At 47.9% G+C, this 25,962-nt stretch overlaps 1 protein-coding gene across 12 annotated transcripts in view; it reads right to left on the reverse strand.

Annotated features, from left to right (window-relative positions):
- The window catches only part of MSI2 (musashi RNA binding protein 2), a 387,083-nt gene extending 364,253 nt beyond the window's left edge, over positions 1-22,830 (reverse strand). For 2 of the 12 annotated variants that reach the window (XR_005982997.1, XM_041724105.1), the window contains exons 1-5: positions 22,511-22,829; positions 22,187-22,227; positions 21,774-21,855; positions 20,920-21,004; positions 17,016-17,057 (exon numbers count right to left, since the gene is read on the reverse strand). Coding sequence is in view for 10 of the 12 variants with exons in the window: in XM_041724105.1 (XP_041580039.1) it covers positions 17,016-17,057; positions 20,920-21,004; positions 21,774-21,855; positions 22,187-22,227; positions 22,511-22,572 (312 nt within the window). In the remaining 2 variants the exon portion in view is untranslated. Of the gene's footprint in view, positions 1-17,015; positions 17,058-20,919; positions 21,005-21,773; positions 21,856-22,186; positions 22,228-22,510 lie in introns of all 12 variants that reach the window. The other 10 variants (XR_005982998.1, XM_041724104.1, XM_041724110.1 and 7 more) reach the window with 10 other exon arrangements.
- Positions 22,831-25,962: the final 3,132 nt, after the last annotated feature.

Raw genomic sequence — 25,962 nt, forward strand, 5'->3', positions numbered from 1 at the left:
CCCTGCTAGCTCAGCCTCTACGTGCTTCTCTGAGAAGCCTTCCTGAAACCCTACAGCAGATCCGGTTTCTCCATTACACCCCCTGAAACTGCCTACACATTTTTGTAGCATTCAGTGTAATTGTACTCCAATAATGGATCCTGTGATAGGCTGTTTAATGAATGTGTCCCTGCCAGATGCAAATGCAGGGACACGGGATCATGCTCACAGCTGGACCCCACTCCCCAGCTTTGAGCCTAGCTCAGGAGAGGGCTCCAGGCATTTGCTGTGTGAAGAGTGAATCAATCCTTCAGCCTGCCCTCCTCTGCACAGTATCTCTGGCCTATAAGGCACAATGTGCCACACACCCTCCACCAAAGCCAGGCTTCCTAACTGCTCCACACGTTCCTTGACTGGAGGCTCTTCCCACTCTCAAATTCAGCTCATGGGGGACCTCCTCCATGAGGCCTGCCCTGCTTGCTCCCTCCTCAGTGTCCCCTGTGTGTGGTATGGACACACAGCTGCTGTCCCCACACTAATAGATGGCCTTGTTTAGACATTTACCTCCCTGGGAGTGGCCAGAGTGCAGGGCCAGCGGCTACCAGGGCCCAAGCAACTCTATTTGGCCTACACGTGGCCTGCTTTGTGCTCATTTGCAAGAACATCCTTCCTCCCGACCTGCAAGATGCTCTCCACCAGTCCCTCTTTCCAACCCCCTCCAAGGGAGTAATAATAGTCATACGACACCTCCTAGGGTTTTACAAACCTTCCACACCTACTCCAGCCTGCCCCCGAAAAGGAGCCTGACAAGCGGCTGAGGGGACGCAGCTGGCCACACTGAGCCAGTATCCACAGCTCCATGTGAGCGGCGGCCACCAAGAGCAGGGGCCTGCCTCCAGTCCAGCATTCCTGGTACACATACAGGCATGAGAAGCAGGTGCCCATGACAACTCAGAACCTCCTCACCAAAGTGGGGGAGTACAGTGGGAGAGGAAGTGATCAAAACACAGGACTCTGTCTGCCAAACACACTTCAGAACACTCTGAAATCGCAAATGGCCTTTGATCAGTCAGTCCTGCCTCAGTCACGCAAAGCTCCTGTATTGCAGGCAGTACCAGACGTGGGTTTCCAAAAACGAATGTGGGTCTCCACGTCACTCGGCGACCAGCTCTCCTCTTCTCTCCCTTCTCCTTCTCCTGCAGTGAGAGGGCTAAGATGTCAGGCAAGGGCAGTCCCAACCCCGTGCCTGCAGCACTGTCTGGTGCCAGGGCAGCTGCAGCCCGGAGTCAGGGACTGCGGGCCGGCCTATGCCAGACTTCCCTCTGCTCCGCTGGGCTCACAAGCCAGGCATAGAGCACCACTACCACAGATGCTCCACCATCCCAAGTTCCCGGCCAGGCAAGTCAGGCAGGCCTTGCTTCTTTGACCACAAATCTACCTCCGTGGGATGCTCCATCAGGATCAGAAAGTCAGGCTTTGCAGCTTAGCTGTTTTCTTGATGTGGCCCCTTCTGCTCCACACCTTCACTTCTCAGGAATCTTCAGCCAGACCACTACATAGCTGTAAGAGCAGCTCCCCATAGCAAGAGCTAAGCATCTTTCTGGTGCTGTGATAAGCACTGTCTGAACACTGTGGCATGTGGTCATTGCCACGATCCTGTCAGGTAGATACTACTATCCTATTGTCCCACTTCACAGGTCAGGAAACTGAGGATTAGCAAAGTTAAGTGAACATCTTGAGCTCACAAAGCTAAGAAAATGTTAGGCTAGAAATAAAACCCTAACACTGCCTGCCTCTTGAGCCCATTCTCTTAAACCCTAAGCACAGCTGATCCCCACTACATATTCCTTAATTCTCCTTCAGTCCACAAATGGGCATGCTGAAGCACAGAGCTGCAAGGCAACTGGCCTGAGGTCACATGCAGCTATTCGGCACCGAGCTAAGAACTAGAAGCCAGGTCTCTCCCACTACAGCCAGAACATTCACACCCACAGCATGTTCACACTCTCCGGCCCTGAGCACCCCATCTGAAAGAGAAGCAACCCCAACCCACAGGCCAAAGAAGAAAGAACCCCAATGTGACCCAGCCTACGGAGAGCAGGTCCCTTCCTCCCTCGGCCGCCTGTCTCCTAACTGTATGGAAGAGCTCGCTGACTCTCAGTGTCCTGGTCCTTTGCACTCCCCACCCCCCCACCCCCGAAAAGACCCACCCAGCACTGGAAAGCTTAGAAGCAGGGATCTTGAGCTTCAGCACAAACCAAAGCAACTCCCTGTCACCTGGCACCAAAGGGGGACCGCCTCCGAGAAATCCAAGCACCATCCAATTTGGAAACTATGGAAATGAGTCATGCCTCTTTTTGGAAGCTAAAGAAGCACCTGCAGGGAAAGAAACTGAGGCAGAGCGCAGAAGCAGCCAGCCGGTCAAGGCTCCACCAGCCAGAAGGAGTAGACAAAGGCAGAACTTCCTTGGGCCCCCGATGCCCTGGCATACCCACTCGGCTCCTCCCTGAGGACCAGGGAGGGTCAGTCCCAGTTCTCTAGAAGTAGCCCCTCATCTCCTTTCTATTTACCCCTTTGGCTTTGAAACCCAGAAACTTTCACAAGGAGCAGGCACATGTGGAAAGGAGCCACCCTTGTCACCACGGCTGCAGCTCCCCTCATCAAGCAGGCGAGGTCTAAACTGGCTCCTAATTAATATTAACCCTCCAAATCAGAGTCATGCTCAGAAAACCCTGGATGAAGAGACACAGGGCGGGAGGGGAGTCTCCAATTTTCTTTTTACTTCATCTGGAAAATTAAGAGCACCGCTGATTTGAACAAGAAACCATCAAGGAAAGCAATCACAACTCCACACGGCCCGTAGCTCGATGGACTTGGGATGTGTAACCTGCCACTTTCATAAGATGAAATTAAAACGGCTGTGGCAAGAATAGCAATGATGGCACGGGTCTGTCCCTCCTCCTCCATCCTCAGAAAACACAAAAACCCCTGCAGAAGATTCTCCAGGAAATGGGGCAAGACATCCTCCTTGTTTGACAAAATAAGGCAGTGGAAAACTGGTCCAAGTCGCTACCTCAGTCCTTCAGATGAGGGTATCCCCTAAGACTCTTCACCTCAAAGGATAATGAAAGGGGGGGTGGTGAGCACAGAACAGCAAAGGGGTTAGGGGTGCCTGGAGACCCTCCACTCCAAACTTAACACTTATTTGCTGTTTCTGCATTAATTACAATAAACTGCTTCATAGCCTAGCGATCGCTTAATGGAGCAGCAAATATGGCTTTTTCCCTATAATTAGTCAATGTAATCTTCCACTCTTCCCCTCCTCCTGGCCACCCCTTCCATCCTCCACACACTCACATTCATACACACCCCATCCCCTACCCAGCATCCACTCATCATCATAATCTTGCTCCTCATTCCTGGCAACATCTGGAAAATGCCACCTGATGGACATGAAGTGGAGGGGGCCGATCTAGAAATGAGCACAGAGATCTGGACACTCACACTGCAGATGCTCTGAGGCCTTTGGGGGCTTTCTCAGTCCTGACAGTAGATCAGGGTTCGCCAAGCTGACGGCTGGGGGGGGGGGGCACGTTTCCTGGAGCTCTGGTGCTGACGTTTATAGAGCAAAACCTATTAATCTGTGTCCCCAAGTAAAAGATTCTGTGAAAAGATACAATCCTGGACATTCCCCCTCCCTCCACTGCCCTCAGTCACGGCCAGAAATCTGAGCAATCCCCAAACCTGTTCAACCATCCTACCCCGGGCTTTTGGTTACCACCATATGTCAAAGGAACAAACAAACCCACCTTAAAAGACTTGTGGACACCATCTAAGGTTCCTGACTGAATAAAATCCTTTCCCTACCACTGGAAATTTGGGTCTTGTGCAACAATACGACTAAAACAGGCCTTTTGCATGCAGATTAAGGATAAGAGCACCCCTCTTCTGGTCAGCTTTCTAAAGACTCATCAACTAACTCCAGAATCTCCAGTAAGAGCAGAGTACTTTGTAGCTTTCTCATTTTTTAAGATACCCCCCCCCCAAAAAAAAACACACAAAAACCAAAAACCAAGAAGCCAAAGAAAAAAAAAACCCTTCCTTATGGAGGAAGGAATTAACATGTTCTAAGTGTCTACCATATACCAGGTGCTGATTTACAGTGTCTCGTTTCAACCCACAACTATGTTATCCCCAGTTTTTAGGTACAGAATCAAAGCTCAGAAAAATTTAGACACCTTCCTAAGGTCACAGAGTCAGTGGCAGCACCACATTTAATCTAGAGGCTTTAACCCCAGGACTGTGCACCTACCAAACTACATGCCTCATTGGTAACAGCATGGACCTGCCTCTGAATCTGAATTACACCATGATTCCACTGAGTCCTATAAATTCACACACAGACACACACACATACACCCATAAACACACACATCTGTGCATGTATCTAAGCTCTTTTATATTCCTCAATGACTTAAGAAAAAAAGACGGACAGCAACACTGAACAATTCCCCAGCTACCAAGCAAGACAGACAATCAGCATCTTGCCAGACTTCCTAACAATACCTAACAATGGTATTACCATAACAATACCATAATTCCCAAAGTGCCTACTAGGTGCCAGACACCAGCACTCTCTCTGTCAATTCATGGAATCCTCACAACAACCCCCTGAAGGAGATCCTATTATTGTGTCCTTTTCACAGACAACAAAACTGAGGAATGGCATATTTAGGTAAATATCTAGGAAGTGACAGAGCGCAAGGATTCAAACTCAGCCTGCTTCCAGAGTCCATCCAGGCTCTTCAACACTAAGCTACACCACTTTAGTAGAAAGTAGTAAGAACAGTACAGTGGATGATTAAGCACAAGGTGGGGGATAGACTGGGATCAGTTCACCAGCTGGAGTTGGATTTTCTCTACATTTTCAGGCCCCTACCTAGAGGACACCACCTCTTCCACAAGCTGCTTCCATGATTTCTCTTGGGCGAACAACTGTTCTATTCAAGCTCTCCTGTCAACATCTGAGACAAGAGCCCGGAAAGACCAAGGAGCTGGCCTCTAGGCAGCTTTTAAAGTGTCCGCGCAGTGGGGAGATGTTCAAGTATGCTTGAGTTCAAACCTACAAAGCACTTCCCCGATGCTTGGGGGTTTTGTCTGGATAGCCCTCAGAAATGGTCATTTCCCATTAACACAATCAGCCCTCCTGGTGGATGCCCGGGGGTCTGCTCATCCTCTCTCCATCATCTCTCTGCAGCTTGGGGAAGAACTCAGGTGACTGTCTCCACGGTGCCTTCTGCTCTAATCCACCGGGGTTCTGCTGAAGGAGGACAACTAGAAGAGCTAACGCTGTGAATGCACAGGCTCTGAGGAAACAGGGTGATGGGGGTGATAACGGCAATCACAACATGCTAACGTGGCAGCGTGCCAAACACAAGCTGCCCAGGCAGGACTTGTGCTCAAAAGAACTTTAATTGAATTCTTTCAGCAAGTGCAGCAGAAAAATTCATAATGAGCTTCCCCCACCCCCAACTATGTCCCTTAGTTCTACAGTCCTGCAGATCCAGTGAAAAATCACTTTTAACAAGGATACGGGAACATGTGTGGAAGTGAACCTGAACATCATGTACTGCAGGGAAAAACAATGATCCAACCCATGGATTTTTATTTTCAAAGCGATTTAAGTGAGGCATTCTGCTATAATCAGCTTTACTACCCCTATTAGTATAGGAAAACAAGTTCTGAACCTAGCTCCCTAGTGGAAAACGCAAAATTTGTATAATTAAAATTATACTTGTGAAATTCAAACACACTTTAATTTCCTAAGGGTCCCCTAATCAAGTCAGAAGTTCTTACTAAAACCAATTATCCGCTTTGAAAACAGAAGAGGAAACATACACATGTAGCAGTCTTGTGGAGATTCACAGCCCGATTTTTTTTTCCTAGGCTCAAGCACCCCTAATTCGATCCTTTTTCCCCAGGTGGAAGAGAGAGTGAACCTACTGGCTGGGTTTTATTAAGTGTTATGTGTATAAGTTTAAGCATTTTTGTTTGTTTGTTGGCCTTTAGCTACAAAAATGACACACTTGAGAGATATCCCAGAGGGAACAGAATTGAAGGGATAAAAAAATAAACCAGGGGAGCATCAATAAATACACAGTGTTTCTACCACCCTGCCCCACTCCAGGCTTCCTCGAGTTTTGCTTAAGATCTCACAGCAGTTTTTCAAACATTTGCCCAGTACTATTCAGCATACTCAGAGATGCTCACTCTAATGCCACGCTGAGGAATGAGACAGGAGAACAGCTTCACTTCTGGAATGGGTGGACAACAGACCAAGAGTCCCAAGGTCCTACTGGGTAAGGCAGCAACACCAGGTTTCTCACCTCCTGACCTGGTAATCTACCTGAAATGTGGCTGCTTTTCTTGAGTAACTGGAAATTCTTGCACAAGAGCAACATGGAAATACAGAATACACTCCAAGGCACTAAAATATTTAAGAAGTAGTGGTTACAGTGTTCCTTTTACACCACCAATATGAAATGTTATTAGGGAAGGAAGGAAGGAAGGAAGGAAGGAAGGAAGGAAGGAAGGAAGAGAAAGAAGAAAGAAAGAAAGAAAGAAAGAAAGAAAGAAAGAAAGAAAGAAAAAAGAAAAAGAAAGAAAGAAAGAAAGAAAGAAAGAAGAAATAAGGAAAAAGAAAAGGTTACAAGAGAACAGGAAAAGAAAGAAAAGAAGAAAAGAAAAGAAAAGAAAGAGAAAAGGTTACAAGCAAACAGGAAAAGAAGAAAAAAAAGAAAAGAAAAGAGGAAGGAAGGAAAAAGATAAGGTTACAAGCGAACAGGTTTTCCCTTCCTGCCTCCCTAGAATCCATTTCAGGGACAAGAATACTGACTTTTCACCCTCTTGGCTTTGCCATTCCCAACAGTGTCCCGCGCTGTGACGACAGCCTCATCGTCCACCCACCCAGGCTCCAGCAGGTACCAGGAAGGTAAAACAAAATGCCTTCAGGTTTAAAACTTTACTTTTCAGTAGGTGGCATTTGAGACTCTGCCACACATGGCCTCTCTAGGATGGAGAATATCACAGCAAACTGAGCAGGGTCTGGCGTTAAAACTTTCATCAGAAGGCCCTGGGAAACAAAGCGTGTACATGCACAAACGCACAGGCGCCCACGCAGCATGCAGAAGAAGACACACTCAGTGGAGAGCGAGTCATGGGAACTGCTGCTTTGCTGATTCCTTGCCTCCCTCCCACCAGAGCGGTCACCTCATTAATGTCACTCAGCATCACGTTTTGCTACACTAGGTCTTTCTGCGCTCTGTTCCCGCAGGCAGCCCAAAGCCGGCTTCCATTGTAAACTTCTGTTCCTTGGGAAACTATCAAAAGCTTTGATAGGAGAAGAGAAAAAACTTCCAGAGGGGCTCTCTGCTCGCTCCTCCAAGTTTTTCTCTGTGGTGCTTTATTCAAAATCACTATACACACAAACCACGCTCTGAAAGTCATTTACAAAATGGCAGCTAGTAGAAAAGAAGAAAAGAAAAGAAAAGAAAAGAAAAGAAAAGAAAAGAAAAGAAAAGAAAAGAAAAGAAAAGAAAAGAAAAAGAAAGAAAGAAGAAAGAAAGAAAGAAAGAAAGAAAGAGAAAGAAAGAAAGAAAGAGAAAGAAAGAAAGAAAGAAAGAAAGAAAGAAAGAAAGAAAGAAAGAAAGAAAGAAAAGGAAAGAAAAGAAGAAAGAAAACTAGTGATCGCTGTGGCCTGTCTACCTGCAATTGCCAAAGAGAATAATTCATTTCGGTGGAGGATATGGATGAAGCCCTGAATACATTCCAACACCGTTTTCTGCCCTTCAAAACAATAAAAATGTAAAAACCCAGACGAAAGAAGGCCTGAGGTGGCAGGAACGAGAATCTCTTGACCCCAAGGAATTTATTCTCCTGGATCTTCTAAAGCACTCTCTCCCCAGAATGCATCATCAAGACCATTTTATTAGATTTTTCTAAACCCTTGAAATTGTCACATAATTGAAACAGAAACAGCAATTTAGAGCTCCGAATGGATTTCTTAAAAAGAAAATTCTGGGCTGGCCCAACATCCCCTCCTTGGCCGCTCTCGCCCCTAACCTAAATTTAAGACCCTTGCACACAAAACCCTATTTATCTTTTAAATCCTCCCTTGCCATAAAAGTTACACATTCCCCTAATGCCTTAGATTTCAGGACATTTGGGAGAAACTCATCCCAGACAACAGGCTAAAAAAAGAATCCATTAGCATTAACTTGCCTGTCACAGTCAGTGACAAATAAATGAATGTGATGCTTTCAGATCAGTCATTGGTGAAACTACCCCCAGGCAGATAAAGACCAGGCCTGGGAGAGAGAAGGCTCACAGAGAGACCTCTCACACAGCAGTGTCTCAGCTGTCCCCTAGCTGCTCCCCAGGACTTCATTCTCAAAGGCAGCAAAAACACAGCCATCAGAAACAGAAAAGGAAATGCATCCCCAATGCCCACCAAGAAACCCCCAAGATGAAGGATGCATGCTATCTCCCCCTTGAAAGCCAGGACGCTGGGAGCAGACCATGCCACTGGACATACCATGTTCTATCCATCACCCCTAGAAAGGACAATAGTACCCACAAGCTTTTGTTAAAGTCCTCCTGCGATCTAGCTGGTGGAGCAGTAAGAGACAGCCAATGCTTACACTGATCATTTGTGTGCATTAACCCATTTAATCTCCTAACACATCTAGGATGGAGGTACTGTGAAAACTCCCCATTTTACCGGAGAAAAATGGAGGTACAACACCATTAAGTGACTTGTCTGCAACTCCCTAGCTGATAAGTGGCATTCAACTGTGCCGAAAAGGTTCTCAGAAAGTAAGCAACAGAAACTAACCGGAAGCTTCCTGGCCAGACTAAAACAGAATCTATTCCTCAGCCTGAGCACTTTTTGGCAGTTGGGCAAAGCGTAAGAACCTAAAATCTACTCCCTGAACCTAAAATCTACTCCCAGGGCTTAGTGGTTAAGAGAGCAAGGACTTGGAATTCAAACAGACTTTGGTCCAAAGGCCAACACTGACCCTTCTTAGAACTGTGGCCCCAGGAAAGCTGCTTACCCTCCCTGGGCCTCAGTTTACCATTCTGTGAGGTGGCGAGAACACCGAGCACTGCAAAGGACTGGTATCAAGATGAAATTAAAAGAGATTAAGCACACAGAGGCTTAGCACAATGCCTTGAACATACTGACTCACAATAAGTAACAGCCATTATTTTGGATTAGGAATTTTCTTTTTGATTATTCAAGGTCAGCAGGCAGACATACACCCTGAGAATAACTTTCCAGATCACTGAGAGCCTGATGTTATCTACCCTTGAAAGAGAGAAGAAAGATTTTTTGTTATATATGTGGGACCCCAGTAGGATACCTGTACCAACAGGACCAACCTTCTTCACCTGCTGCTACTGCCATGTGCACAGGGGTGCTCAGTCCCAAGACCATGCTTGCTCCTATCTTCCACATCACACAGAAGGCTCAAGTCATGATTCCAAAAATCTCATGTTCCTCATACCAGGCAGCCACTCTGAGCCAAAGGTAACCCCAAGCAGACCTCTGAGAGTACAAGTCAGGCTGCTCTGAGCCACAGGGCATACCTTGGTGACACACAGACAACCTGTAACTTCTATACCAAGAAATGACATCTCAGAGCACCTTGCTGGCTGAGTAGGTTAAGCGTCTGCCTTTGGCTCAGGTCATGGTCTCAGGGTCCTGGGATCGAGCCTCATTTCTGGCTCCCTGCTCAGTGGGGGGGGGGGGGGTCTGCTTATCCCTCTCCCTCTCCCCCACTCATGCTCGCTCGCTCGCTCTCTCTCAAATACATAAATTAAATTTTTTAAAAATGACACCTCATTAGACACAGCAAGGTGAAGATCACAGCTGAGACAAGGACTGAGTATGGAATTTAGGGATTTAGTCTCTGTCATAGCCCCTAGTTAAGAAGGAGAGAAAGGGAGAAGAAAGAAGCAAGAGAATGAGAGAGCTCTTTGCAGTTGCCACACACCTCAAAGAGCAGGGGTGGTATCTGCCAAGAACATCCCTCCTAGAGAAGGGTCCACAGCCAGAGAGAATACAGTATTAATTACACCAAAGGCTCAAGTCTACGGTGGGAAGATCTCCACGAAACCCTATCAGCCATAGTCCTATCAGTGACCCCAGCTTCTATAATGATCCAAAAGAGCTCAGAACATCATGTAGAGCATCCCCATGATTGCCCTCACACAAAACAGGTTCCCCAGTACAGGCCCAAATAAAGCACAGGCTCATCTGCTTTGCCTGGCACTCAAGGCAACACAACCTGGCCCTGGCCTACCCTCCACGCCTCCACCCAGAGCACCATGCAACACCCGCCCTCGAGCAGCGGCACACTGACCTCTCCTAGCCCCTCACATTCCTGCCATTCTTCCCTCCTTCCTGTGCTTCAGGATCTGGGGCAAAGACTACCTCCTCCGAGAAACTATCTCAGCTCTTCCTTCCTCTGAAGACCATTTTTACCACTCTGTGTGTTTTTCATGCTCTTTCCTGTGCCACAGGTAGCAGCCCTCCTCCCAACCTGAGGCTAAAACCCTGATGACAAGAACTGTGCCACCTTTGCCATTTTGCCTTCATCCCACCTACATGGAGATTGATGGGGGGCAAAGAGCAGTAGTGAAAACTAAGGTTTGGTTTTTGGTTTTTGGGTTTTTTTTTTTTTTTACAATTAGTAAAATATGTCTGTGTCCTTGAGAGTTCATTGTCCAGTGGAGGCAATAAGGCATGAACCTAAATAGCCATAAAACTCAGAACAAAATGCCTAACATGGTCCCCGGTGCTCAGCAAAAACCTGGTAAATAATTGCCAAGTACCGAGAATGGCAACTGAATGCACTAGAGATACAGTCTGCCTGCACCCCACCCTCACTCTTACCCTGCCGTACCTGCTATATACTCATCCACTTGCTCATTACTTATTTGCGCCCTAGAGTGAAAGCCCCAAGAGGGCAAGGATTTCCTGATCTTATTCTCCACACTATCCCCAGAACCGCATGCAGGCCCTGGCACACAGTAGGTGCTCAATAAAGTTGAGTGAATAAATAAATGAACACATGCCCAGCACAATGCCTAACAAGTTTATCAACAGGTTTTTGCTAATTTACAACTATTTATTATTTTCTAACTTATTATTACTCTGTGTCACCGCCCTTCCACTCATTTGTGTGCACATGTGCCTTTTCTCAAAAAATAAGTAAAATCTTAAAAAAAAAAAAAAACTTACTACTACTATTATCATAGTTTGCAATGACCAAAGAAAAATAAAGTGCTATGGAAATCCAGAGAAAGAAGTACTCCATCAGAGAAAGAGCAGAAACAGCTCTGCGGAAAAGGTAATCCAAGTTGGGCTTTGAAAAAGAGGTATATTTTACACGGCAGGGACCCAAGAAAGGGTGGTGCGGGTAGGGATGCACAAAAGGGTAGCTCTTCAGAGAAGGGAGAGGGTGCAGTTTCAAGGCAGCAAAAGGTAGAAGAGTCGAGAAGTAAGCTGGAAGGAGACACTCCTTGTACAGATCTTGAAGGACCCTAACTACCTGGCTAAGAAGTTCAGACTGTTTGGTGAGCATTGAGGGCAACCTGAATCCCCCCAAAAGCAGGTGCACCCAGTCAGCGATTAAAAACAATTAAACAACCTCTTAGTCAATGAATACAGCAGATCAAACAAGAGAACGGAGATGATGGACTACATGTGCCTTGTGCGTTCTTGGGACTTTTCAGCCAGAGAACGTTCGGGTTTAAAAATACAAAAGAACAGGAAGAATGGAGGCCGCCTCAAGGGGCACCCAAGAGGGTCTGTTGGTTCCTCAGAGAGAGCCCCAGGAGCAGAGGGGTCTCACCTGCCTGCCAAAAACATCTGACATAGAACAGAGGAGCTCCAGCTTCTCAGCAGACTGACCTTAATGCAGAAAGGAAAGCACGCAAGGAAAAGCAAAATCTCAGGAAAGGACATCTGTAGGACGAGGTGCCCCTCCTCCTAAGCTGACACCTGCTGCTGACCGGAAGGCAGGAAGGAGCTGCGCTCCCCAACAAGAAAGCAGCTAAGCCACTAATCCCCCAGGGTCCTCACGGTCATGGACAAGGCTGCAGACACACCACTACGTCCCCACTGGGAACCAGAAACACACCGGCAGGCCGGTTAACTGTGGCCGGTGAGGTGACAGCTGCAGATCACCCAAGATGGCACGGCGCTAGAATGACCCGTCCCACAGCAGCAGGGGAAGGCCAGATGCCGAAAACTCACCCCTCGCCCGCCCTTGAGAAGCTGCCAAGAAACCACTCCCCCGGAACAGGAGGTGCGTGTGTAAAAGGCTCGTGCTGTGCTGCACCCATCTGGACGGATGCATGCGTAACAGAGAACCTTCCAGGCCCTGGAGCCTCATCAGTGGATGAGACAGGAGCAGGAAAACCTGGCCTGTGCTCAACGCTGCCACAACTTAGCTGTGTGACCTGGAGCTGCCAACCTTACTTCCCTGATGTCTGCTGCCTCCGCCCTGAAACAGGTAGGTAGGCTGACTGCAGCTCAAGCATTTAAGTCAGCATCCAGTGATGACAGCCATCAACAGCTCCCTGCCGGCAGGGGGCTTACATTCCAATCAGGACTCTTCTCAGGTCATTTTCCATGATAACTTTTCTTATTCTACAGAGATAATTCATTCAATAACGAGGCACCTGGCTGGCTCAGTCGCTACAGCACATGACTCTTGATGGTGGGATTGTGGAGCTGTGACCCCAAGTGATAATAAATTATTTTATAATAAGGATACCAGCAGACACCTGCTGGCACTACCTGTGTCAGGCTCCCAGCAAAGAGAAAACCTTGAAAACTACTTCATTCACCTTGAAAACCACTTCATGTTGGGCACTACACTCCTGCTTTTTTTTTTTTTTTTTTTAAGATTTTATTTATCCATTCATGAGAGACAGAGAGAGAGGCAGAGACACAGGCAGAGAGAGAAGCAGGCTCCTCACAGGGAGCCCGATGCGGGACTCGATCCCGGAACTCCAGGATCATGCCTTGAGCCAAAAACAGACGCTCAACTGCTGAGCCACCCAGGCATCCCAACACCCCTGGTTTAAACAGTGAGGAACTGAGGTGTGGAGGGGCTCACGTGGGGTGCCCACAGTCACCCAGCTGCCACTCAAGGCAACTGGAAATAGGCTGAAGAAATGAGATCTCTGCTGATCAACAGATAAGGTCCTGGCTTCTTACACATAAGGAAGAAAATGGTAACCCGGGGAGTGGAGAAGGCTTTATTACACACAAGGATAATTAGGGCAGATGAGGAGTTACACCCAGACTCGCCCATGCCCTAAGTGGTTTAGTGGCCTCCTGGGTTTTCCGCACGAGAAAAAGAACCCACAAGCTTGAGCAAAACTCTTCTAGGCAGCCAACGCTTCTGCCCAAAGGGACTGACAAAATGATATGACATGATTGATCCCAATCATGCCTGTTCTTCCAACAGCTTCAAATTAAGTCATCTTTTTTAGAATAGCACGACCATTTTAATTTTTTAAAAGACAGACGGGAGGAAACTCTTACATATTTCACAAAGTGAAATAATCATCAGGCGAAATAGGAAGATACAGAATGGACCCATCGCCTTCTGATCAAAATGTACTTCGCTAATTAACGGCCACTAGTCTCCAAAGAGTCGCCCCTCGACTAGTTAATAAAGGCCCATTATACTTCACTTGAGAAGTGAACATTTACATCGCAAAGGGGGATAAATGAACTGCAGGATTCAAAACCCCTTCCTTCGGGTCGCTCATTAAAATTCTGGTCAAAACGGATTTTTATTTATATGATACATTAAAGAATATTATGACAGTACTAATGTGAAATCTGCTCCTCATTCCCATGGCTTTTCTTTCGTATTAAGTTACAGTTTCTTTCCACTAGCCTTGTTTTAACACCTCCACGAATATTTCTCTGGTGAGTGCTAGCGAAGAGGGACAGCCAGAAAGCAGAGAAATGCATTTTAACCAAAACCCATGCTGACATTTCATTTACAAAAGCTCCTCACCCAGCCCACAAGGAGGGGCACGGTCCACCTTGCAGCGAGACCCCTACACATCCACACACAGAAGTTTTATTGAAGAGAGATAAACAAAATAACAAATAAGGCTTGACTTAAACTCCTATACTCCCGCCAGCCCGCTTTTCAGTCTGAAATCCCCACTGCCAGGCTCAAATTCTATTAGAAACTAACTGTTGACAAGAGAGGCACTCTCTCCCCACCCCATCCCAACTCCCGGCCAGCACACACCTCGCAGACTCCCCAGCCACTTCCCTGAGCTGAGCAAGCCCAGAGCCCTATGACAGGGTGCCCCTCTGCACAGCCAGCCAGAGTCACCCAACAGGATGACATCACACGGGCTGGGTGAATCACCCAACCAGGGAACGTCGAGTCCACACACAAACTGCGCACACTGGCTGCAGTTGTGTTCTTCAAAACCTGATGACCACCATGAGCTTCAATCTCAGCCTGAACCCACAGGTGCCACTCCTAGAAACCCCCACAGGACAGTACATTGGGTGGGGGCCCAGTTTGGAGCGAGACTGCCCGCACCCCACTTCTCAGCCACTTTGTGCCTCGCTTTTCTATCAACTGGACATAATACTAGTACCCACACCTCAGAAGACACAGGTGAAGACTGCATGAGTTGATATATGTAACGTCCCTACAACAGTGCCTGGCACATAAAATCATTTAACGTCGCTATTATCGCTAGATCTCTCATGGTGACTGGTATGAGAGCTACCAAAATTAACAGTAAAAACAATATATGGTACTACTACGCACCAGATCTTTTTTTAAGCACTTTACTTTTATTAATTTATTTAATCTGCACAAAAACTCGGTAAGATGGGGTATATGAGGATCCAAGAAATCAAATGATTTGCCCAAATCCACACAGCTAATGAGAGGCAGAGATAGGATCCAAACCCAGGCTGCTGAGCTTGAACAATGAGAAAGATGATTAAATGGTAGTAGTAAAGATGAGGAGGGATGAGGCCCTCACCCTGTTCCAGGCTCTTTTTCACTCTGCACTAACAACCTGGTGAAGGAGCTACTCCCATCACTCACATATTACAGAGGAGCGAACAGGCTGGGAGAGGTGGTTTTTGTTCAGTGTCTTGGGACCTGAGATGCAGATGGAGATAAGAGATAGAAAAGTCCTTGGGAAAGGGTTCCATGAAAAGCAAGGTATTGTTATGCAACCCCTGGAACTCCATGGAAAGATGTCCTCCCCCAACTGGTATAATATTTACTCAGGTCTACAAGTCTGACAATCCACCTAAACATCCCAGCCTTGAACAAGTCCAAGAAATAGTCTGTCTCATTTTCATGTTGAATGCATCACCGAAAAACCAAATGCCAGAGTATATTAAAATGAAATATAGCCTTCCTGGTTTAAAAAAAAAAAAGTGGGGGGGATGAGGGGTGGTCAATAAAAAGGAAGAGAAAACATGTCAAACCCAAGGTTTGACTAAGTCACGGATTTTTCCAGTTTCCCTCTAGGGTAATCTGATCCTAGTTCTGGATGATCAAATGACTAACCTGGAAATTTGAAGATTCACACTTATGGAAGAAACAGCAATTCTTCCAAACCCAGGAAATACTGCTAATTCTGGAAGCCTCTGAAATGTCAAGGATCACACACAGTTTGAAAAGCAACCTTTACACAGTTAACAGTCTCAAAGTTTGTGCTCGGTACAGAAATAATCTAACCTCTTTGGTTCATTGATTCCTATTATTTGCTTAATCGTTGGAGGAGAAAAAATGCCTTAAGAAAGTATTTTTGGTATATTTGCTGAAAAGATTTGTGTTTCCTTCGAAAGAAAAGAAAGGAAAAGAAAAATAACATGGGGGAAAAAAAAAGGAAGAAAGGATCACATGGCAGGCTCCAGACCTGAAATTCTCAAAATATCATCCACAAGTGCCAACTTTTTCATAAAAGTTCCTCATCCCTCCCCTTCACACAATTAAAAGGTTCCACTGGTGGGAGACTATGCTTGAAGAAATAAATGGAATTTGCAAAAGCAACAGCTTCTTCCCTTTATGACCATGATAGGAAGCGTCACCTTTTTCCCTTTCCCTCAAAGAATGACAAGGCCACAAGCCACAGAAAAAGTCTACCTATCTCCCAATATTACATAGGGAAGAAAAAAGTATAATTAAAAGGTGCAATTTTCACATGTAAGCCCATAAATTTCACCTCCAGTTCCCTGTAGCTGTTTTCATATCCAGAGCTGGCAAGCTCAGCAAAAACTCTATTAGCCACACATTGTGAAAAAGTGAAGGCCTATCTTAATCCTCTCAGCAAATCTTATGCTACTGCTCCTCCAAGGCTACAACATGCTCAGAACTTCTCCCCCAGGCCCCAACACGTGCACCTAGAAGCAGCACTGCCGGTTTCAAGTGTGCCCAGACTGCTCACACCAACGTGAAACCAAGACATCCACTGCCTCGTCTGTCAAATCTAGGGCTTTATGGGTCTACAAAGTTGTTCTTTCAAAAGAAGACAAACTGCGTACATTCTACTCCTCTCCATGCACTCCAAGTGGTAAGGCCTCAGAAGAGAACCCTCCAAAAGAGAGTCACAAGGAAATGTCCATGTTCTCCTGATAGGATCTTGGCAAACTTAAAAAAATAAACAGAACATTTGCATAAATATTGCAATAGACAGCTCTCTGTCCTGCCACAGAGGATCAGGCTTGCCCCCGCCCCCTGTTGGATGCTCAGAACCCACCTCAGGGATGGCTAAATTGCAGACACATGAGAATATCTCCCTGGAGCTCCTTGCCTGGCCTGGACTCTCACAGCCACATGCTGATACCCTGATGGAACCTGATGGTTTCAACGCTTCATTGCCAGGACTCTGTTTGAAACGTGAAATCCTTGGCAACCATCGCTGAGTGCTAAAATCCTATTATGAATTCTCCTACTTACCTTGGGTTGTGCCCGACGAGGAAATGCAACTTTAGGATCAATCTGGGGGGAAATGGAAAAGTAAGAGTCAATTCCAGGATTTGGCAGAGAGGGAGAAAAAATTATGATTAATCACCTAATTATTAATCACTCATTTCTCAGGCTTATCACCCAGCTTTTTGTAACTTCTCGGGCAACTCAAAAGTTCCTTAAACGTTGATCCAAACTTTACTCATCCTTCCCACAATGTAACACATAAAGCTGGCCCTTCCAAAATATCCTACCATGTATTTCAATGTGTGATGCCCTTAATAAATCAGATCTCACACATGTTCTTATTTAAGCAAGGGCTTCTCTTCCACAGACACTGGACATTAAGCGGTACCCGCATCTAAAGTGCAATGCATCAGTGGGAGAAAAAATGGGGATGTCATCTTTGAAAACAAAATCATAACCTGAAAAATTAAACATAAGAATCTTTCAGGAGTCGATAACTGGATAACAGATCTTCTCCCCGACGATAACTAAACAAGGCAGGTGGAAATGGTGACTCCAAATTTTTTTTAAATCATCAACATCCAAAAACTCCCCATAGACATCCAACACGATGCTTGGCTTGATTTCATTCATTCATGTTGGCAAAAGTACAGTTACCTAGGTTAACCAAAAAGACAGTTCATTCTGTAGTTAGACCACAAGAAGAAGCAGGTGTCAAAAACTATGGAGCCTAACCCAGTTCTTAAAAAATAATAAAAGGAAACACACGAGCTAAAACCACCTGGATTTTTAAAATCACAGGGGGTAGAAGTCTATGAGCAACCTAAACCCAAATTACAAAAGTAAGGCCCTCATGAGTAGAGGGGGAAAAAGAAAAAAAAAAAAAAAAAAAAAAAACCTGAGAAAAAGAAGTTGGAATCTAGTGTAACAATTAGGGTATTCCCCTGCCCCGACCCCAATCAGAATGGAAAAACATCCCCTACCCCAGATCAGACACTCTGCAGAAGACATGATTCTCAAAAGGGGCATGGCTTTAAAACTCAAAACAATTCCCACAGAAGCTTCTGAATCTAATACACTGATTCAAGGTGGGAAAGTACTGGAGAGAAAATATGGGGAGGGAAAGAATTTTTTTAAATCCCCATTATTGGTTTTCAATAGATTTCTAAACGTCACAAATCTTTGGGTAAAATTTCAACACAGAATATTGCTACAAGTTATTTATTTATAGGCTCTGGCTTTCGTAATGCAATTCTCCCCCTTCTAACATGTAAACCTGAACCTTGTTTTCAGTTCGGCCATGGAGAAGCAAAAATGCTATGGGACAAAGCACAGAGTTGGGGGGAGGGCAAGGCACACCAGAGAATTCTTGTTTCCCAGACTCACATCCCTTAGGACACTGCAGCTGAGAAGGGACACAAAGATTTACCACCTTTATCAAGGTGGTTTAAAGACCTAATAAAATCCACAGCATGTTTTTTACCCTTAAACATCACCTGAGAAATGAGGGATTACTTTTCAATAACTAAAATAGACAACAATCTCTGATCTAGGAAACTACCCTCTCATCCAGATTAACATTACCGCACCTACAGGTGTATTCAGCACTGACTAGAGAGATACAACAGGTGTGGATTTTCCATTCTGTTGACCAAAGGTAAGACAGATGTGTCTTTTTATAAACACTCCCCCAGACTGTGGCTTTTAGCGGACCAGCACACAATCACCGCAAGAAGTCACCTTGTCCATGGAGTCAAAGGTGAGGGACATGTTGGGAGAGAGACCAGGAGGGGGACGGGAGGGGGACAGGAAGCACTGAACAGAAGAACGCTCAAAAAAAATATCGAAAATGACAGAACTCGAAGCCAATTCAGAATTCCTGTATTGGGTGTTGTGATAACAGCATGTCAGACCACCACACGAGTTCTCCAGTGTGCAAAGTTTACACGCTGAAATCTCCAAAGGAGGGGACAGGACAGGTCAAGATAAGTATGGCAAATCCCAACCTTTTGCACGTCCCTGTCAACTATTAAAAACACACACACACACACACAACAACAAAAACAAAAACAAAAAAAACTACCAAAAATAAAAACATTAGTTAGTTAGGTACAGCTCTACTTACTGTAGCTACAAATCCTCTAGGAAAAGACTAGGGTACTATTTTGGATGTGAATGGCCGTTACCTAAACAAAGCTTTTAAGGTAACGGTAAACAAGATCCTCGTTTCCATGTCAATAAACCAACCGCTTCTGCCTCCTGCACTGAACGTTGAAACAAAGTCAAAATCTAGGTTATACTAAATAATAGTGACCAAAACATATCCACAAACAGGGAGGGGGAAACGGCACGTTTTGCACCTGATACTGAGGGCTATGACACCCCCACCCCCAGGCACCACAGAAACCAAATACTATTTCTCCTACCCAGTGTGGGGAGACGGAGTGAACAATAAATTCCTGAATTTGCCTCGAAATATTTTCCTCTTTAGTTTTGCTAGTTTTTTGAAACATCTAACCAGGAAGTCGAAGGGGAAAAAAATTCTTCAGACATCCATTATCACCCTACAAATGACTGTCCCTAAAATTAAATTATCTAAAAGCTCAAAAAGGCCGGGCTGCAAGCTATGACGAGTCCAGCGCAATTAATAAAGCAACTTAAAGTGTGTGGGGTCCTCTTGGGGGGAGGGAGGAGGGGGCACTAGGGAACATGCACCTGACCTCCCATCAGAGAAAGAGGGTGAATTCACAAAAATAAATTCCATGCACCAAAGGTGTCCAGGATTTTCTCCTTTTTATTTCCCCCTTACCCTCAATGTGAAAGCTTGGAGGGGGCTTGGAAGATCACCCAGTTCCACTCCCATATTTTACAGAAAAGAAAACTGAGGCCCTGAAACAGCAAACAGCTTGCCCAAGTTCATTAAGGGCAACTGGGACAAGAACCTGATCCTTTGCCTTGCCCCAATACCCACCCAGAGAGAAATGCGGTCACAAGCAGCCCAGCACTGCACCCCAATGTCACCTCGGGGCCCCTGCTTTGGCAGATCTATGAAACTATGGGGGAGATTCTAGTAGACATAAAGGGAAGGGGGAGAGACACAGAGTCAACACAGGGACCTAAAGAAAACACTACGAAGGAGCTCTCCACCACCCCCCATTACTGTACTAATGTCTTTCTTCCCTTTGGTAATCCCTACCCTAGAGACTTTTTCCCCTCTCCATGTAAGTCTCTGAAACCTTCTATTGCTGTAAAAGTACCCACACTCAAAATAACGGATCTGAGAGGGAAAAAGACAAAAACAAATCACTCGGACACCCAAGGCCTTATCAGTCTTAGATTTCACCCCATCTGGAGTCACCCACTGAACACCCAGCTTGGCTCTGGGATGTCTCCTTCCCCTCTCGAACCACCTTCCAAATCTGAGGTGCTCCCCAGGAGGAACCTGTTGCCTGGACCTGCAATGAGCACCCCCTCGCCTTCCCTCCCAGCCCCGGCCCCTCTCGGCTGGCTGGCCACTGGCTGGCCACCGCGCGGGGCTGTGCCTTCTGAAAACCAATGCCCCACAGCCACAGTCCTTAAGGCATGCTGTGCTCGGCTGACAAAGAAAAGTTGCCTTTGCCCTACGGTGCAGTTTCTTTGCATGGTCCCTGGGCCGGCTAGAGAGCCTCTCCCCAGGCCGACCCCTCCCCCAGGCCTGGGCTCTGGCCGCATCTGGAGCTGCAGTGGGACAGGCTCTACACAGAACACCCCCCAAGCCCAGCCCTGGCAGCAAACTTTTAGAGCCAACTCGCAAGCCCTGCTGATCACACTCCCCAGTTCTCAGCACAGAAGCAAAAAAGAAAGCACTGTCCCTTTAAATGGGGCTGTCAATGCCCAGATGGGTCCTGAACAGGGGCGAACAACAACAGCGAGGGAAAAAGCAACCTACCGTCTTGGAATCTAACTCATGGTGGGGCTGACCTAATACTTTATCTACACTTGCTGGATCTGCGAACGTGACGAAACCGAAGCCTCTGAAATGAGACAAAGAGGGAGGAAAACAAACAAGAAAATGTGACACCATGGCAAGCAACAAGGAGTGAGCCCTCCCGCAGGATGGGGAGCCAAAGTTGGCCCCTTGCACCCCGGCTGCCCACAGCCCTCCCCCCTCCAGCCCCTCGCAGGAAAACACATCAAGGTTAAAGGGGGGTGGGAAACGGGGTGGGGGGGCAGGGCGGGTGGAGGTAACTTGGGAAAATGCTGGTGTCTCCACTCTTTCGCCACCTCCGTCCGTCTCTTCTCCTCCTCCCCTTCCCTTTCTTAACGCTTTGTTTTATGCTGAAGAAAACCCGGCGCTCAGCAGAGATTCATCCAGCTTTCCAAAAGGGGCTGAAGAGTTCAGGGGAGCTGGGAGTGTGTGGGGAAAGCATACGTTTAAAAAACCAAAAAACTATGTAGAAAGTGAATGAAGCTGAATGTCATTTTAAACAGGAGGAGGAAAAAAAAAAAAGAAAAAGAAGAAGCAACGGGAAAAGGACTTAAAGCGCAGAGATGGGCATCTCTGTATCCAGAGTTCAGCCCCAATTAACAATAACCTTTGGGGTTATGGGGGCGGGGGTGGTGGTGGTGGGGGTGGTGGTGGGGGTGGTGGTGGGGGGGGGGTGGAATAGAGCGACGTTCGAAACCAGCCACATGCCTGAGCCCCATTCTAAATCCGCTTAGCTACTTCCGAAGACACCTCCAAAAATAACACTTAAACTTTGTTCTAAAATAAAGACAAAAATCCAGAAGGGAATGGTTTACCTGGAGCGTTTCGTAGTGGGATCTCTCATGACCATACATTCTCTAATTTCTCCAAATTTGCTAAAATAGTCTCTAAGGCTATCTGTAGAGAGAGAAAGAGAAAGATGGGGGGGGGGGGGAGAGAAGGTGTGGAAGAAAAAAAAAAAAAGCAATGCAAATTTTGATCAAGGACAAAAACCAAAAGTAGTTTTCTGTTGTTACTCTGTTTTGTTTTTGCATTTTTTTTGCACACGCGGGGGAAATTCGGCAACAGAGGTCGCGTAGAGGGCTCGGAAAGGATTTGCTATTTAAAAAAATAACCTTGCACAGGAGAAGTGGGGAGCCAAGGGGGGGGGCTCGCACACGGGGATAACAAAGAGCAATAAAGAAGCCAAGAAGGGGGGGACCCAGGCGTCCCCCCCTCCCTCCCTTACCTGGTGAGGTCTGCCAGCTTAGTCCACCGATAAACATTTTACTAGAGGGAGAAAACATAACAGAAGTGAGCACCGATGTCAGATCGGCCATTTTGACGTGTAACTTACAAAAGCTAAAGGGAAAGCGGGGGGGAGCGAGCGAGCGGGAGCCGGGCGGTGGGTGGGGGAGAAGGCGGCGGCGAGACGCAACCCCAAGGTGTGTAACTTCCCCGGGGGGCGCCGGGGGCGGGGGGCGCGGGAGATGCCCGGCTCCGCGCCGCCGTCCCCGCCGCCGCAAGGAGAGCGAGCCCGCGGCGGCGCGGTGGGCAGCGGCTGGAAACTTACCCGGGGTCGTGCTGGGAGTCGTTGGCGCTGCCCGAGGTGCCTTGGCTCCCATTTGCCTCCATATCTGAGCCCCCCCGCCCCCCCACCCCCGGGAAACCGAGCCCCACGGCGAGCGGAGCGGAGCGGCGGCCGGCTCCGAGCCCCGAGATCTCCCGCTCCCTCCTCCCCCTCCTCCGCCCCCCCGCCCGGGCTCCTCCGAATCGCTGTGCGAGCCGCCGAGCCGGGGCAGCGGCGAGAGCCGTCACACGTGGGCTCGGCTTAGCTCAGCCCCGCCGCTCGCACGCCCCCCCGCCCGTCCCCACCTCCCCTCCTCCCCACCCCCACCCCGCCTCCCCCTCCCCCTCCCCTCCCCCTCCCCCTCCCCCTCCCCGGCGCACGTGGGGCGGAGTTCTAGAACGTCGTGTAACCAAGGCCGGTGACGTCACGCACCCGGTGCGGCCCCCGCCCGCCCGCGCGCGCACACCCGGCCCCCCGCGGCCGGACCCAGGGGGCGGCGCGCGGACCCCGCGGCCGGAGGGGCCCCGCCTCCGGGCGCGGGGGAGCGCGCCCCGACTCCCCGGGGTCACGTGGGCTGCGGGGGGCGGGGGCGGGGGCGCCGCGGGAGGGGGAGGCGCGGGGAGCCGGCGGCCGCCGCTCGCTCGGGCAGGGGAGAGGACGCCCCCCACCCCGCCCCGGGTCGGCGTCTCCGTCCGAGTTCGCCGGCCCCGGCCGCGGGGACCCGGGGACGCCGCCCGCCGCCCGCCGCCCGCCGCCCGCCCGGCTCGGCGCCCTCGCTCCAGCCACACCGCGCAGAAATTTAGGTCAAGGACGTCGCGATCAGACCCAAACCCCGGCGCCCCTCTGCGGGCCCGAGACGCCCCCGCCCCCCGCCGCCCGGCCTCGGGGAGCCCCAGGATTGCGGAGACCCTCCCGCACCCGCGGCAGCCACAAGTTTTTATTTCCCTTTGGCGCTGGAAGTTCTCTCCGCTCTCGCTCCACACCGGCACGTCCTGCGCCACCCCCCGCCCTCCCCGGCGGAGGTACGAAGCCCTCGGCCGCGCAGCGCCGGGGAAGGTTATTTGGGAACTTTGAGAGACTGACGAGATTCCTCCGGGGAGAAGCCCCGAAGGAGGGGTGTCGTGCTGACCGCACGGAGTCTAACAGCATGGGATCAAATAGGTCCGTAGAGGTCAAGGTCAAATGATTGGGGTTCAACGCCAGTTTCTGTGTATAGGGACAAATAGTTTTGAAGCATCTCTGGGATGGCTCGGGAGGGCGGTGGTGGTCAGGAAACCCCTCTCCAACCGGGCCGTTATACATTTTTATTATTTCTGTGCCGAGATAGTAAAATGCATAAGGTTGAAATAGCCCAGGACCACCCCACCACCACCACCACCACCACCACCGCCGGTTTGCGGAGGTAACTGCGGGAAGCAGAAGGCTCAGGCGCACGCACCCCCCCCCCCACCTGGGTAGCGGCGGCACACAGTAGGTTTTTAATAAACCACTGGTCCTGGCACACAGTAGGTTTTTCATAAGCCACTGGTTTCATCCCTCCCCGCCCTGAAAACCCCGAAAAGACGGTGCCTGTAGCTTCCCAAAGGCATCGCACACTTGGATTCCAGGCTGGCCAGACTCAGACTGGATTCAATTTATGGGGTATTGAAAACAATAAGGATACAATTATCCTTATTGTTTTAAATTATTACAATAAATTGAGTTAATATGGCATGAGGGGCAACATAAAGTTGTGGTTCATCAAATACTCAGATTAATGTTAAGTATGAATTGAAGCCCAATTAACACTTTTCCATTAATTTTCATAGGATTAGGACACAATGGAACACACTCAACACCAAAACTATACCAAATCCAGTGTGGGTCGTGGAAAAGTGGAATATTTGGAAAATCCCAACACTACCCAAAGCCTTGGATGACCAGATTGTTAATCTCCCTGCCTCTTATTTTTGGGATAATTCCTCACTAACAGGATTGATGGGGTGAAAGGAGAGATTGAAGTAAGTAAATATAAAAGTCTCCTTTTGACTGCAAACCTATGTGGGATGTGCTTATTATCAATCATTACTTGCTATGATTTTTTTTTTTTAAGGCACTTTAGAGCTTTAAACCACAAAGCCAAGCATTTTCCCATCACTCCAAGCTGCTTCCCAAATCATCTGGGGTCTGGTGTGTTGAAGAGCCAGTTGTTATTACGGTGATTGTTTATTATGACTATCCTCAATAACAAAATGCAGGCAACAAAGCTAATTGCATTTTGTTGGGGATTTTTACACTAGAACCACAGACCATCAGAGGTAGAAAGGCCTTTCCTGATCCAACTCCCCCCACCGCCCCATTTTACATCAGGATCCCAGAGGAGCCAAGCTGGGCAGGCTACACCCCACCCCCAGCAATCAGCCAGCTGCTTAGGGGGGCTCTGGCCATCACTCTGCTGCCCTTTGGCTCTGTGGCATGCATATTTATTCTGTCCTCCACAAGGCAAGAGTGGGGTGCCCTTGTTCCCTGTTGTAGACCTACATAAGCTGACACTGAACTGAATTAAAACCCTGAGAGGGGCTGGCACTGCAATTATAAAGTCAGTGGTTGAGAGAGAGCTTGATCTTATATTTCCATTACTACATTGCTTTTACTTATTTTTCATTTATATGCAGTCGTATTTACTCCGCTCAGTCTATAATTCTATGAGTTTTTGACAAACGCATAGGATTGGGTTATCTCCACAATAACCAATCCAAGATGCAGAAGAGTTTCATTGTCCCCCCAAAAAAATTCACTCGTGCTGCCCCTTTGCACTATGTTATATGGAATAACTTATCATTTATTATGCATTTCTTCTCCAGCTCATCCACTTAATGCAGCCCCTGGGTCGGGAGGATTCCAGCAGGACGATGTCAGTCCTCTACCCTCTCTGTTGCCCATGACCTCATTAGACACTCCCTTCATGTAACTCACTCTTCACTTGGCGTCCTTGATGCTCATGTTCTTTTGTTTTCCTCCTACCTCTCCAGCCATTCCTTCTGTCTCTTTACCCTGACTTCTCTGCCTTTCCTTTAAATACTGGTGTTCATTCTCTCCCCCAGCTACACACCGCCCCCCCCCCCAGCCCCCGAATGAGCTCCTCTGAATGGTGGGTTTTGATAGTACCTACTTGCTGATACCACTCAAATTAAAATCTCCGGCCTGAGCTCTCCACGGAGCTATTCACCGTCTCCGCTTAACCTTCCTGGACGTACCCCAAACTCAACATGCATGTCCAGAAACACAGGCATGCGTTTTCCCCTTGAATCTAAAAAACTCTTTTAAGTTTCACTATATGGGTCAACAGAACCCCAGCCACCCTAGAGACGAGGTTGGCCCTTCTCCAGATTGACATCTTCCCGTATGCAATCCATCATGAAGACGTGTGTTTCACTTCCTAAGTATCTCTCAAACCCATCTTTCCTGCTGCTGCA

The sequence above is a fragment of the Vulpes lagopus genome, chromosome 12 (genome assembly GCF_018345385.1).
Source record: "Vulpes lagopus strain Blue_001 chromosome 12, ASM1834538v1, whole genome shotgun sequence".
NCBI classification, from domain to species: Eukaryota; Metazoa; Chordata; class Mammalia; order Carnivora; family Canidae; genus Vulpes; species Vulpes lagopus.